The 15,782-nt window shown below is 41.4% G+C and overlaps 2 protein-coding genes across 5 annotated transcripts in view; one reads left to right on the top strand and one right to left on the bottom strand.

Annotated features, from left to right (window-relative positions):
* LRRC63 (leucine rich repeat containing 63) overlaps window positions 1–13,600 on the bottom strand; it is a 34,459-nt gene extending 20,859 nt beyond the window's left edge. The window contains exons 1-4 of one of the 4 annotated variants that reach the window (XM_061434572.1): window positions 13,282–13,600; window positions 12,411–12,648; window positions 7,627–7,842; window positions 548–1,219 (exon numbers count right to left, since the gene is read on the bottom strand). In XM_061434572.1, coding sequence (XP_061290556.1) covers window positions 548–1,219; window positions 7,627–7,842; window positions 12,411–12,495 — 973 coding nt within the window. In that variant the 5' untranslated portion in view covers window positions 12,496–12,648; window positions 13,282–13,600. The remainder of the gene's footprint in view (window positions 1–547; window positions 1,220–7,626; window positions 7,843–12,410; window positions 12,649–13,281) is intronic. The other 3 variants (XM_061434570.1, XM_061434569.1, XM_061434573.1) reach the window with 3 other exon arrangements.
* Window positions 13,601–13,686: 86 nt separating this feature from the next.
* Window positions 13,687–15,782, top strand: part of LCP1 (lymphocyte cytosolic protein 1) — a 106,629-nt gene continuing 104,533 nt past the window's right edge. The window contains exon 1 of the mRNA XM_061434580.1: window positions 13,687–13,767. The gene's annotated coding sequence lies outside the window, so the exon portion shown is untranslated. The remainder of the gene's footprint in view (window positions 13,768–15,782) is intronic.

Here is a 15,782-nt window from a genome sequence, read left to right as displayed (position 1 = left end):
CTGAAGGAGATCAGCCCTGGGATTTCTTTGGAGGGAATGATGCTGAAGTTGAAACTCCAGTACTTTGGCCACCTCATGTGAAGAGTTGACTCACTGGAAAAGACCCTGATGCTGGGAGGGATTGGGGGCAGGAGGAGAAGGGGATGACAGAGGATGAGATGGCTGGATGGCATCATCAACTCGATGGACGTGAGTCTGAGTGAACTCCGGGAGTTGGTGATGGACAGGAAGGCCTGGCGTGCTGTGACTCATGGGGTCGAAAAGAGTCGGACACGACTCAGCGACTGAACTAAACTGACCCTTTGAAAGGCTTTATCTGGTTCCCATCACCACCGTCGGGGGTGGAGCTTCCAGTCTGTCCTTACCAGACCGGCAAGGTCAGGATTCCTGTCACTGCATTTCTGCCCCATCTATTAACATACAGGCGAAAAGGAATCCCGTCATTCTATCCTGCAAACCCAAGCGGGAACCACCATGTGCTGGGACGCACCTCTGCCTTTGCTCTACTTGACCCCGTTATTACAGACCATCTCCAGACTGGATTTACCTATCACAGACTGTCTTAGAGGTTTCCTCGGTAAAACTGGTGACGGTATGAGCATGGGACCTGGGAAATCAGTAATATTGAGTGTCACCGTTCGGCTGCGTACACGGTCAGACCACTGACGGGCTTTCACAGGCGTCCTCGGTACAGGGATCGGCACTGTTGCGCTTAAACGAAACAGGGGCTGCTTAAAGGTATAGATGTTGCTCTCTTGTAAAAAGTGGTCGGAGTGAACCTCCTTGAGCTTGGGACTAGGCGCTGAAGGAGTGGCACTTGGAACTCTGGAGAACTCCGAAGAGAGAATCAGAATGTCTTTTAAAATGCTGGCGTAAATGTTTTGTATTTTTAATGGCCCTTCTGATTTCTCTGGACCTTCCATTTTGCTTATTTCTTTCCCAAAAACCCGAGCTGAAGCTGAACGACACCTGGGGAAAAATATGGAACCAGTAGCAGTCTCTGGAATGTGCCAATAGACTTGCTTAGAAGATTTTCTAGTTGTTGAAATAGTCATCACTCTTTGTTGTACATGATGATCAAGGAAGAGGTTTTGAATACTGACAGGGGTTTGTGCTCGATCCCTTGGAACGACAGGAAAACTAGTTTTATCTCTTTCAAATGAAGTGGTTTTTTCTTGAACGAAGTGTACATGTGGTAGGCTAGTTTCACCAGTCCCGACTAAACCAGAAAAAGAAAAAAGAAAGCAGAATTAGATTATGTTTATCAAGGTGTCAGGAGCAAAACTATTAATGTATTAGCATTCATAGCTTTTTTAATCCACTCACCCTCCCTCACCTTCTTAAGATGTTTCTGTAATACTCACTCAATTATCAGGACTTTTGTTTAGCTAACAGGGATAAAGTTTGAGTGAATAACTGGAGAACTAAAAAGGCTAAACTGTGTTAGAGTATGGAGCTATTCTTAGAAGAATAGAATGGATGGAGAACAGCATGACATAAAGGGAGATTTTTGAACAGTTGCCACTAAAATCTCTGGCAATATAGAAGGTTAAAATGGCTTGAAGTTGGGTTGTTTATTATTTATCATTATCTCTTCCTCATCTGAAACTTCTTTGAGGAAGGATTTACATTTCTTTTCAAAGCCAGATGTCAGACCAAGGAGTCTTTTGAGCATGATAGCATTCTGATGCTGGCTAAAGGTACCACAAGTCCATCCGGGTTACAACCAGAAGTATTCTTTTCTCTCTTAGGTCCAGGAAATGCAATGTGCCTGCATTCTTAGGGACTTCGCTACATCCTTTCTCTTTCTGATGTGATGGAATGTTAAATGACATTTTTGTCTATTGTCTCAGTTGAGCACAATAAATGATGAGCACTTCAGTATTCTAATGAGGAGACAGTAGATTCGTTAAGGCAAGATTTGGCCAAAGAGATGGCCAAAGCAAGACCAACTCTCACCTGTTGTTCATACATTAGAGATGGCAAGAGCCTGATCTGTATTTGTAGAGAGAATTTTCTCTGAATAGAGCTCTTGGAGTGTTTTGTGTTTCCCTGATCTTCCTCTCCTTATGGTGGGTGGAAGAAGGATTTATCCCCACTTCCAACCAAGTTAGGGTCTAAATCATCTATAGAGAACAGGAGTGTATGCCACAAGGAGAAAATAATATCTCACCACTCCCTACCATGGTTTCCCCACCCTCATACACCTACAGAGTAACAAAAATGATTCGGCCCTTCCAGTGCTGTGTCCCAACTGCAGGAAGACAAGAGAATCCTTAAAGCTACTTGACCTCTACCTCCTGGCATTTGGCTGGGGGGCGGGGGAGCAGTGCAGAGACTCAGGACTGACGGTCACATTCACTCTTAACTCCTTAACTCTTCCTCCCCCATAGCTCCCACCGATGAAAATACCAGAAATTATGAGTGAGGCAAGAGAAGCAAAAGAACAAGGTATTTCTCTGGGCTTGTCTAAAAATTAGCAGACCTAGTCTGAGTGGGGTGAAAGGGCAAGGTTTAACTGCATGCTAGATGAAAGTATCGATTTAGATTGGACTTGTGGTTTAATAGGACTTCCCTGGTGGCTCAGACAGTAAAGCATCTGTCTACAATGAGGGAGACCCAGGTTCGATCCCTGGGTCGGGAAGATCCCCTGGAGAAGGAAATGGCAATCCACTCCAGTACTATTGCCTGGAAAATCCCATGGACAGAGGAGCCTGGTAGGCTACAGTCCATGGGGTCGCAAAGAGTCAGACACGACTGAGCGACTTGACTTCACTGTGGTTTAGTATCTAAAAATCAGACAAGGCTAATAGATGAAAGTGACTAGAAAAGCCTTGGGAGAGAGATGTCACATCTGATAAAGGGCTTGCATCCAAATAAAGAGCTCTTAAATTCAACAAATAAGAAAACACGCTAGGACTTCGCTAGTGGTCCAGTGTCTAGGACTCTGGGCTCTCAAGGTAGGGGGACCAGGTCTGATCAGTGGTCGGGGAGCTACATCCTGCACTCAGCAACTTGCAAACAAATGAATAAATACTTTTTTTTAAAGCCAATGAACATAGATACTCCAGAATTCTTTTCATTAGTGTTAGTATGAGTATCTTTCTCTGTCCTTAAGATATACCCATTTGAATGCAGAGTTCCAAAGAATAGCAAGGAGAGATAAGAAAGCCTTCCTCAGTGATCAATGCAAAGAAATAGAGGAAAACAATAGAATGGGCAAGACTAGAGATCTCTTCAAGAAAATTAGAGATACCAAGGGAACATTTCATGCAAAGACGGATTCAGTAAAGGACAGAAATGGTATGGACCTAACAGAAGCAGAAGATATTAAGAAGAGGTGGCAAGAATACACAGAAGAACTGTACAAAAAAGATCTTCACCACCCAGATAATCACAATGGTGTGATCAATCACCTAGGGTGAGACATCCTAGAATGTGAAGTCAAGTGGGCTTTAGGAAGCATCACTACGAACAAAGCTAGTGGAGGTGATGGAATTCCAGTTGACCTATTTCAAATCCTAAAGGATGATGCTGTGAAAGTGCTGCACACAATATGTCAGCAAATTTGGAAAACTCAGCAGTGGCCACAAGACTGGAAAAGGTCAGTTTTCATTTCAATCCCAAAGAATGCTCAAACTTCTGCCCAATTGCACTCATCTCACACGCTAGTAATGCTCAAAATTCTCCAAGCCAGACTTCAACAGTACTTGAACCATGAACTTCCAGATGTTCATGCTGGTTTTAGAAAAGGCAGGGGAATCAGAGATCATATTGCCAACATCCGCTGGATCATCAAAAAAGCAAGAGAGTTCCAGAAAAACATCTATTTCTGCTTCATTGACTATGCCAAAGCCTTGGACTGTGTGGATCACAATAAACTGTGGAAAATTCTGAAAGAGATGGGAATCCCAGACCACCTCACCTGCCTCTTGAGAAATCTGTATGCAGGTCAGGAAGCAACAGTTAGAACTGGACATGGAACAACAGACTGGTTCCAAATAGGAGTTCCAAATAGGAAAAGGAGTACGTCAAGGCTGTATATTGTCACCCTGCTTATTTAACTTCTATGCAGAGTACATCATGAGAAATGCTGGGCTGGATAAGCACAAGCTGGGATCAAGATTGCCGGGAGAAATATCAGTAACCTCAGATACGCAGAAGAAACCACTCTTATGGCAGAAAGTGAAGAAGAACTAAAGAGCCTCTTGATGAAAGTGAAAGAGGAGAGTGAAAAAGTTGGCTTAAAGCTCAACATTCAGAAAACGAAGATCATGGCATCTGGTCCCATCAGTTCCATTCAGTTGCTCAGTCGTGTCTGACTTTTTGCCACCCCATGAACTGCAGCATGCCAGGCCTCCCTGTCCATCACCAACTCCTGGAGTTCATCCAAACTCATGTCCATTGAGTTGGTGATGACATCCAACCATCTCATCCTCTGTTGTCCCCTTCTCCTCCCACCTTCAATCTTTCCCAGCATCAGGGTCTTTTCAAATGAGTCAACTCTTCGCATCAGGTGGCCAAAGTACTGGACTTTCAGCTTCAACATCAGTCCTTCCAATGAACATCCAGGATTGATCTCCTTTAGGATGGACTGGTTGGATCTCCTTGCAGTCCAAGGGACTCTCAAGAGTCTTCTCCAACACCACAATTCAAAAGCATCAATTCTTTGATGCTCAGCTTTCTTTATAGTTCAACTCTCACATCCATACATGACCACTGGAAAAACCATAGCCTTGACTAGATGGACCTTTGTTGACAAAGTAATGTGTCTGCTTTTTAATATGCTGTCTAGGTTGGTTGTAACTTTCCTTCCAAGGAGTAAGCATCTTTTAATTTCATGGCTGCAATCATCATCTACAGTGATTTTGGAGCCCCCCAAAATAAAGTCTGCCACTGTTTCCACTGTTTCCCCATCTATTTCCCATGAAGTGATGGGACCAGATGCCATGATCTTCGTTTTCTGAATGTTGAGCTTTAAGCCAACTTTTTCACTCTCCTCTTTCACTTTCATCAAGAGGCTCTTTAGTTCTTCTTCACTTTCTGCCATAAGGGTGGTTTCTTCTGCATGTCTGAGGCCACTAATATTTCTGCCAGCAATCTTGATCCCAGCTTGTGCTTCTTCCAGCCCAGCGTTTCTCATGATGTACTCTGCATAGAAGTTAAATAAGCATGGCGACAACATACAGCCTTGACGTACTCCTTTTCCTATTTGGAACCAGTCTGTTGTTCCATGTCCAGTTTTAACTGTTGCTTCCTGACCTGCATACTGGTTTCTCAAGAGGCAGGTCAGGTGGTCTGGGATTCCCATCCCTTTCAGAATTTTCCAGTTTATTGTGATCCACACAGTCCAAGGCTTTGGCATAGTCAATGAAGCAGAAATAGATGTTTTTCTGGAACTCTCTTGCTTTTTTGATGATCCAGCGGATGTTGGCAATTTGATCTCTGGTTCCTCTGCCTTTTATAAAACCAGCTTGAAAATCTGGAAGTTCACGGTTCACATATTGCTGAAGTCTGGCTTGGAGAATTTTGAGCATTACTTTTCTAGAGTGTGAGATGAGTGCAATTATGTGGTAGTTTGAGCATTCTTTGGCATTGCCTTTCTTTGGGATTGGAATGAAAACTGACCTTTTCCAGTTTTGTGGCCACTGCTGCGTTTTCCAAATTTGCTGACATATTGAGTGCAGCACTTTTACAGCATCATCTCTTAGGATTTGAAATAGGTCAACTGGAATTCCATCACCTCCACTAGCCTTGTTTGTAGTGATGCTTCCTGAGGCTCACTTGACTTCACATTCCAGATGTCTGGCTCTAGGTGAGTGATCACACCATCATGATTATCTGGGTTGTGAAGATCTTTTTGTATAGTTCTTCTGTGTATTCTTGCCACCTCTTCTTAATATCTTCTGCTTCTGTTAGGTCTATACCATTTCTGTCCTTTATTGAGCCTACCTTTGCGTGAAATGTTCCCTTGGTATCTCTAATTTTCTTGAAGAGATCTCTAGTCTGTCCCATTCTATTGTTTTCCTCTATTTCTCTGCACTGATCACTGAGGAAAGCTTTCTTATCTCTCCTTGCTATTCTTTGTAACTCTGCATTCAAATGGGTATACCTTTCCTTTTCTCCTTTGCTTTTGGCTTCTCTTCTTTTCACAGCTATTTGTAAGGCCTCCTTGGACAGCCATTTTGCGTTTTTGCATTTCTTTTTCTTGGGGATGGTCTTTATCCCTGTCTCTTATACAATGTCATGAATCTCCATCCATAGTTCATCAGGCACTCTGTCTATCAGATCTAGTCCCTTAAATCTATTTCTCACTTCCACTGTATAGTCATAAGAGATTTGATTTAGGTCATACCTGAATGGTCTAGTGGTTTTCCCCACTTTCTTCAATTTAAGTCTGAATTTGCCAATAAGGAGTTCATGATCTGAGCCAAAGTCAGCTCCTGATCTTGTTTTTGCTGACTGTATAGAGCTTCTCCATCTTCGGCTGCAAAGAATATAATCAATCTGATTTCGGTGTCAGCCATCTGGTGATGTCCATGTGTAGAGTCTTCTCTTGTGTTGTTGGAAGGGCGTGTTTGCTATGACCAGTGCATTCTCTTGGTGAAACTCTATCAGCCTTTGCCCTGCTTCATTCTGTAGACCAAGGCCAAATTTGCCTGTTACTCCAGGTGTTTCCTGACTACCTATTTTTGCACTCCAGTCCCCCATAGTGAAAAGGACTTCTTTTTTGGGTGTTAGTTCTAAAAGGTCTTGTAGGTTTTCATATAATTGTTCAATTTCAGCTTCTTCAGAGTTACTGTTTGGGGCATAGACTTGGATTATCTTGATATTGAATGGTTTGCCTTGGAAATGAATAGAGATGGTTCTGTCGTTTTTGAGATTGCATCCAAGTACTGCATTTCGGACTCTTTTGTTGACCATGATGGCTACTCCATTTCTTCTAAGGGATTCCTGCCCACAGTAGTAGATATAATGGTCATCTGAGTTAAATTCACCCATTCCAGTCCATTTCAGTTTGCTGATTCCTAGAAGGTCGACATTCACTCTTGCCATCTCCTGTTTGACCATTTCCAATTTGCCTTAATTCATGGACCTAATATTCCAGGTTCCTATGCAATATTGCTTTTTACAGCATCGGACCTTGCTTCTATCACCAGTCACATCCACAACTGGGTATTGTTTTTGCTTTGGCTCCATCCCTTCATTCTTTCTGGAGTTATTTCTCCACTGATCTCCAGTAGCATATTAAGCACCTACCAACCTGGGGAGTTCCTCTTTCAGTGTCCTATCTATTTGCTTTTTCATACTGTTCACAGGGTTCTCAAGGCAAGAATACTGAAGTGGTTTGCCATTCCCTTCTCCAGTGGACCACATTCTGTCAGACCTCTCCACCATGACCCACCCATCTTGGGTGGCCCCACACGGCATGGCTTAGTTTCATTGAGTTAGACAAGGCTGTGGTCCATGTGATCAGATTGGCTAGTTGTCTGTGATTGTGGTTTCAGTCTGTCTGCCCTCTGATGCCCACTCTCAGTGCCTACCCTCTTACTTGGGTTTCTCTTACCTTGGACATGGGGTATCTCTTCACGGCTGCTCCAGCAAAGTGCAGCTGCTGCTCCTTACCTTGGATGTGGGGCATCTCCTCACGGCTGCTGCTCCTGACCTTGGACGTGGGGTATCTCCTCTCGGCCATCACTCCTGACCTTGGACGTGGGGTAACTCCTCTTGGCCACTGCTCCTGACCTCGGACATGGGGTAGCTCCTCTTGGCTGCTCCTGATTTTGGATGTGGGGTAGCTTCTCTTGGCCACTCCTGTGCCGCGCATCCGCTGCTCCATCACTTCATGGCAAATAGATGGGGAAACAGTGGAAACAGTGGCAGACTTTATTTTGGGGGGCTCCAAAATCACTGCAGAGGGTGACTGCAGCCATGAAATTAAAAGACACTTATTTCTTGGAAGAAAAGTTATAACTAACCTAGACAGCATATTAAAAAGCAGAGACATTACGTTGCCAACAAAGATCCATCTAGTCAAGGCTATGGTTTTTCCAGTGGTCATGTATGGATGTGAGAGTTGGTCTATAAAGAAAGCTGAGCACTGAAGAATTGATGCTTTTCAATTGTGGTGTTGGAGAAGACTCTTGAGAGTCCCTGGGACTGCAAGGAGATCCAACCAGTCCATCCTGAAGAAAATCAGTCCTGAATATTCATTGGAAGGACTGATGTTGAAGCTGAAACTCCAATACTTTGGCCACCTGATGCGAAGAGCTGACTCATTTGAAAAGACCCTGATGCTGGGAAAGATTGAAGGTGGGAGGAGAAGGGGACGACAGAGGATGAAATGGTTGGATGGCATCACTGACTTAACGGACATGAGTCTGAGTAAACTCCAGGAGTTGGTGAGGGACAAAGAGGCCTGGCGTGCTGCAGTCCATGGGGTCGCAAAGAGTCGGACACGACTGAGCGACTGAACTGACTGACTCATTTTTATATTTAAAGGGAGTTTCTTGCAGACAATATGTAATTAGCTCTTGTCTCTTACCTACTGTGACAGTTTCTATCATTTAATTGGCATACTTAGACCATTCACATTTTAACAAATGATTGACATTGCTGACTTAACATCTGCCACATTTGTAAAGTTTTCTATTTGTTGCAGCTGTTTTACTTTGCCATCTCTTTAAAAATCTTCCGTTCTTCTTCTATCTTTTCTGGTTTTAGTTGAGAATTTTATGAGTCAGTTTCTGTTCTTCGGTTTTATTCCTCTGTCAGCATATCAATTACACTTATAAAATTATTTTAAATGCTTGCCCTAGAGTTTGCAATAGATATTTACAATGAATCTAAGTCTACTTTCAACAAACACTACACTGCTTATTGGCGATGGTCAGTATCTTTTTAACAGTGTAGTCCCAATTCTTCCCTCCTTTCCATATAAAATTGCTGTCATCCATTCCATTTATCCCTGTACTATACTCACCCAATACATTGTTATTATTATTGCTTAGAATAGTTATCTATTAGATTGAGTGAGATCACTTTTCCTTTTCTGACACTGTTCTTTTTTTAGGCAGACCTGAGTTTTTTGTCTTGATCAAACAGTGTGTAACACCTTCTCTTACTAACCAATTTAAATCATTTTCTTCTTTCAAAGTATACCTTAAACCTTATATTGGATGGCTAAAATTCAGGGTTTTTTATGTAAGATATTACCAAGCCAATACAATTCACCTTTCTTGATTAACACAACCCACACTTTTTGTTCTCATTAATTAATTCAACAAACATTTAACACCTCCTCAGACAGTAAAGAATCCACCTACAATGCAGGAAACCCAGGTTCGATCCCTGGGTTAGGAAAATACCCTGGAAAAGGGAATGGTTACCCACTCCAATATTCTTGCCTGGAGAATCCCATGGACAGAGGAACCTGGTGGGCTATAGTCCACGGGGTTGCAAAGAGTTGGACACGACTGAGAGACAAACACTTTTTCACCTTTTTACATGTGCTAGCTGTACACATAGTGCTGAGAGTACAATTACACAGCAGAAATCTTACTCCCATCAAAGGTCTTGCAATTTAATATAGAAAATAGGCTTCCCAGGTGGCGCAGTGGTAAAGAATCTGCCTGCAATGCAGCAGACTCAGGTTCGATCGCTGGGTCAGGAAGGTCCCCTGAAGAAGGAAATGGCAACTCACTCCGGTATTCTTGACTGGAAAATACCATGGATAGAGGAGCCTGGAGGGATACAGTCCATGGGGTCAGAAAATAGTTGGTTCTGACTATTTAGTCAGACACAGTAATAGTAGGACACGATTTAGTGACTAAACAACCAGTCTTCTTGCCTGGGAAATCCCATGGACAGAGGAGGCTGGTGGGCTATGGCCCATGGGGTTGCAAAGAGTCAGACACAACTGAGCAACAGATACTACTAGGCAGAAACAGTTAAACTAGAGAATTAGAGGTCAGCAGAGGGTAGGTCGGGGATACTCTGGGACCATAAAGGAAAGTACTCTGACTGGATGCAAAGAGAAGAGGTGCTTAGGGAAATCTGCTCAATGAAGATATCTGTCTTCTCAGTTCAGACTTCCCTATTTTGGGATACATTTCCCCATGATTTCTATTTTATTTTTCTCTTAGAATGTTAAAATTCTACTTTTCCAATAGACTATTCTGCCGTCAAAAACTATACCTCTATAATTAAAGATATAATTTATTTATAATTAAATATATTTCACTTCACTTTTACTAATTTCTCAAGTCTTAGCTCATACCCCATTGCTGCCCCAGGGTTTCTCACATTTATGAACTACTGCTGTCTGTACCATTAATTGGACATAAATTCTATGCTGCTTTGTATTGTTATTTTAGGTTCTCATTGCATGCATATCAATACATACAATAGAGTTTAACTAAAGGTCTTGAAAAGTCTTGAAAGACAGGGACCAGATTCATGTCATTAATTCTCTACAGCATTTAGTGTTGTATGCCAATTGTACATATTTATTTCAATTTTATTTCGATATTTGACTACTCATTTTTATAAATCATACTTCAGACATTTTAGGTATTCATTCATTCATTCATTCAACAAGTATTTTGAACACCTTTTTCATACAAAGTACTCTGCCAAGAGCCTTTGGGGACATAAGATTAATAACAGTCAAGGTCATTAACTATCCGAGTTGCCAAAGCAAGATGATCCATCCCTGCACTCCCCCTCCCCACCCCCCTCCCCACCATAAAAAGAATTATCCAGCTCAAAATGGCAATAGTGAGAAACTCTGTGCCAGATGATGAACTTCAACAGAAAAACAAACGGAAAACTACAGCCAAAGAACTGGTAGTGAGAAGTATATCTATATAACTGTGGGTATTACTATTATAGAACAGATTGTAAATGCAGAAATATAAAACACTGTAGAAATATATAGAAATGATATAACAAAAGTAGGTGGGAAATGTAGGAAAGAAAATTGTATATAACATAGGTGTATTGATTCACACATCTTTTATGGCCATACATCAATAGGATTTAGCACTGTACATCAAGTTATAGACTAAGCATATTTTAATATGCTTATAAATGTTGACACTAAAATAATTAATATAATCAACTAAAATCAGATGATAGAAGACAATGAAAAGGGGGAAGAAAAGGATGTGTGCTAATTTTATCATTGCTTATCAGTAAGGAGTCAATATATACCATATAGAGAAATAGAGGATTAAGAGTATTATATAAAGTTATAATCATAAGTGGCTCTCCTTTACTTCATAGCATTTATCACAGGGTAATTTTACATTTAATTATATGATTGTTGGATCTCACCAAAGGGTAACTAATAAAGAGAATTGGCAGAGTTTGTTTTACTCACTATTATATCTCCAGTTCTTAGCACTGTGCTTATAAATACAGTCAATTCTCATGATTCAGGGCAGTTCTGTTCTCTAGTCTCAGTAAGCACTGAATTATCCAACACTGAGCTATTATTTCTTGGGGAAATACAGGGTCAGGTTCCTGCAAGCCTCTGATCTCAACATTATCAGCAACCAATCAATACACACAACCTTGTTTTAAGTATGCTCCTATTTAAAGACACTTTAGATTGTTGATTCATCAACACTGAACTTTCAGCCAACAACACTGTAACTCAGGCTTGAAGGAAGGTTATCTAAAGCATATGTTCTCTCTGGAAGGCACATCATAGCCTTCTTGGGGGCTATTTTAGACAATTAAATCACCAACCAAAAGTACAGAATTCAGAAATTATGGCACTATTTAGACCGGAAAGGTGGCAGCTGTTTATGGGAGCTAAAACAAGAAGGCAGAGCAGTATCCTGTTCCCACCACTGTTGGGAATATGTATGCTTTCACTGCCTTGGCTGTATCCAAGAATTACCATATACGCCCTCTTGCTGCACACAGTCTCACTATTATAAAAGGAGAGAGAAAGAGCTCCATATACTGCTCCAAAGTGTTCTTCATGGTATATTTTGAAGTTAAAAAGACAAAACATAGTACAATGTTCTGGGTTGGGGATTACAAATGGATTCTAGCAGTTAGGTAAATTCACTCCTACAGAATCCACAAAAAATGAGAATCAACTGTATTTGTAATTTGAATTAGATGTTACCATATTACACAAAAATCTGTAAGTTGTAGTCATTAGTGAGTATCTTTATATTTATTTATTTGGCTGCTGCAACATGTGGGGTCTAGATCTAGTTCCCTGACCAGGCATCAAACCCTGGGGGCCCTGCATTATCAACTTGGAGTCTTCGCCACTAGACCACCAGGGAAGTCCCCAGTGAGTGTCTTTACTGTGATGCTGAACTGTGCAGGTTGAGAAAATTCTATGAAAAACCAAAAAAGCTAATAACATATCTGATTAATACACATACCTGCATGGACTTTCTTCTGACATAAAGACAGCTTAGGGAGATTTGGAGGTAAAGGTCTTCGAAGAAGTTGTGGGTGTTTTTGCATTTTAATAATAAGCACTATTTGTCACAGCTATGGGTGAAGAACTTAAAAGTTTTTGAATATGTTTCAATTGTTGCTGAAAAATTCATTCGAATCCAGATTAAATCCTAATGAAAATCATTCCGTGCTAATACTATACTGAGTCCAAGCAGAATTCTGTAAAAGAAAAAGAGGGTAAGAAAAATAATTCCTTAAGTCTTATAGAAAGAATCTAGATAAAATTTTGGCTTATAATTAACACAAAATTTAAAAATACATAGACTATTACCAATCAGGACCATCTTAAAATTTCAAATGTTAACCAAAAATTCAATCTGGCAGTGTTACTTCAGCTAGTAAATACTGCTTTTCCAGAATGGTAGAAATGACACTCATTTTCTCTCCTACGTCCAAAATGTTATCAATTTATAAACTGGGGAAGAGTTTTTCGTCAAAAAAGGTGAGAAGTCCCTCCATGGCCTCTGAAAATCCACAATATCTAACTCTTCACCAAAAAGTTGTTTTCTTTCTGTAATAATGACTTATTTTAAATTCAGTCACTACAGTTGGCCCGTAACTATTTAACCCCCAAATAAAATGCCTTCAATATAATGAGATTTTCTACAATCCCAGTCCCGATTAGTACTGTTTAGAAATGATGCCTGAAGATCGAACCAAATATTGTGTGCTTCGTCGTATCAAAGAGCCTAGTACATGGCTATTCCGTTGTCAGTCTAGACGGGTACGCTCCGGAGCACAAATGGCCTGCTTTATACCCCTCCAAAGATGACTTGGCACGCAAGCACTCACGATCTGTTTCCTGGTAGTACGTCCCACTTGATGCTGGTAATTTCCCGTTCTTATTTTTGGAAGAGGTGCCTGGAAAAGTTGGACCCCGATGCTATCCTTTAGGGCAATCAGCTGCTTTTCAAAACAATCAGCTTTTCCTTTTTTAATCTCCTCTTCTTGGGAACGGAGGCAGATTAAGGTGAAGTGAGGTCGCAGGTCTTCCGGCGGGATGCTGTCCCGAAAGAAAGCACTCACCCAGGTCACCTTCACCCGCCGGCCAGGTGGGGCCAAGCGGGCAAGTCTCCTAGCAACCAGAAGCCAATACCCAAGTCCCTTCTGCCGGGCGCGCAGGCGCAGGAGGGAGGGCGGGGCCGGGCGGGGCGCGCACCCGCCCGCGGAGCCCCGCTCAGCTGGTCCCGCCCCAGCGGGCGGCGCGCGCGGAGCCCTCTAGCCTTCGTCGGCCGCTGTGCGCGACTGCAGGAGAAGCCCGCTCCACGTGCACCTGCTGTACGGAACCCCGTGGTGACGATCGTTATTACTGCTTTTATTCTTAATGACAGTGACCACTATCATGTATTTACTTTTCTCACTTGCAAGATGCTTAACTCGGGTATCTAGGGTCCGGGCTGGTGTTCTTTCGTCCTGCACTTCTGCGCAGCCTTAGTCGCCTGGCTGATTTTGCAGGGCTCTAGAATAGCGAGCATTCTGTTTCTCTTCTTTTAATGCAACCTGTTTTGTCTTCCTGATCCTTTAAAGTTCTTCGCTGAAGAGGAAACTTGTAGAAAGAAATAGGGCATAAAGGATCGATCGGGCTTTGAAAGAAACCCATTTCTCACTGCCCTCGTTATTTATCCTGATTCATTTCGTGATTTGTGTCCTGGGTCGTGGTGTTGATGAACCTGCATGTCCAGTAATTGATACATCGTATGTGTTTGCATGAATGTGCATACGTCTCTTTGGAGATTTGAGGGAGAAAGTGTGAGAGAGAAAATTCATTAGGCAAGTGTGTGAATCCCAACTCAGAAAGTAAAGTAGATGGAGTTTCCTTCCAGTCTTGTGTTTTGTTGTGCTTTATTTTACAAGTGTAGGAACTTTAGTAACAGCTGTTGGAAGATGAGACATGTGTGTAAATTTTTGTAACTTTAGGGATCTTTCCAGATTTTCTCCCTAACTACTCTTCCTTTTTCTCCGTAGGAACAAGCATACATTTTTAAATAGTCAATTTAAAAAAGTGGAAAAGTCAAAAAAGTATTTAATCAGATTCTGGGAAATATTCTGCACCTTCTTTTCCTTTGCATGTGGTTTCTTTTAATTTTAAAATAGCTATGTCCCGATTACACTGCTGCCCCAGACCATGAATTTATTCCATTTTTGTCTGTATCCACTGCATAGATGAATTAGCTTCTCAGCAAGATGAGAGAGTTGACAATACGCAAATCTGATTTGCTAGATTTTATCTCAAGTAATATGTGTTGTGCATATTTTGTAAGTGTGAAAGATGTTTATATTTTTACCCATAAAAAAGGTTTATGTTCCAATAGATAGAGCCGGGTTCCTATCCTCTTGGGGCTTCCCTGGTGGTTCAGATAGTAAAGAATCTGCCTGCAATGCAGGAGATATGGGTTCCATCCCTGGGTCAGGAAGATCCCCTGGAGAAGAGAATGGCTACCCACTCCAGTATTCTTGCCTGGAGAATCCCATGGGCAGACGAGCTGTCGGGCTAGAGTCCATGGGGTGGCAAAGAGTTGGACTTGACTGAGAGACTTAACACTTGCACTTTTTACCCCCTCTGTCCTCATAAAAGTTGTTTGAACTGCAAGAACTACTGAGATTAAGTTTTACCCACCAGTGCTTGGCCTTTGAAATTTATTCTTAGGATTGCATAGTCAAAAATCAAAGCAATATGCTTATCAATAGTTTTTTAAAAAATGCTTTGTCACACATGGAATCAGGCATCAGGCTTCATTGCCTGCAGATTTCTTCTAGCAAATACCAGGCAGAAACTAGGGCTGATTAATATGTAACCTCCAGAGGTGTGAATATTTTGTCTTCCACTGCTTCCTACTTCTGTTATTTAGCATGCAATGTTTAGGCAAATGAGATTGTGATTATGAAAATTAAATTCATGGCTTGGTGTTATATGTGTGTATATATATACACACACATATATATCAGTTTTTCTAACACAAATTATATGCTTTATCTATGGAAATGATATACAAGTGCAGGCCAGATTTAGAAAGTACACATTACATTCAATTTGGGTTATTTTATTATTTTTACTTAATTTATTAATTAAAAAAATTTTTTGGAGAGTATTGCTACCTCAATCTCATTTTCTCCTTGTTTTTGTTTAAATAATCATGTCTCTTTAAATAATACAACTCCCTCTTTGATTTTAAAGGCTTCCTTTACCTGATGTACAGTATAGGCAGCCTTTTGATTGTCCCATTAGCTTTGCAGTTTGGCAGAACTGTGCGATGAAGCTTGACAAACTGAACCACAACACTTTTAACAGATTG

Source organism: Bos javanicus, chromosome 12 (assembly GCF_032452875.1).
Source record: "Bos javanicus breed banteng chromosome 12, ARS-OSU_banteng_1.0, whole genome shotgun sequence".
Lineage (NCBI taxonomy): Eukaryota > Metazoa > Chordata > Mammalia > Artiodactyla > Bovidae > Bos > Bos javanicus.
Note: the sequence above shows the minus strand (reverse complement) of the source record. Positions and strands in the feature narration are given on the sequence as shown.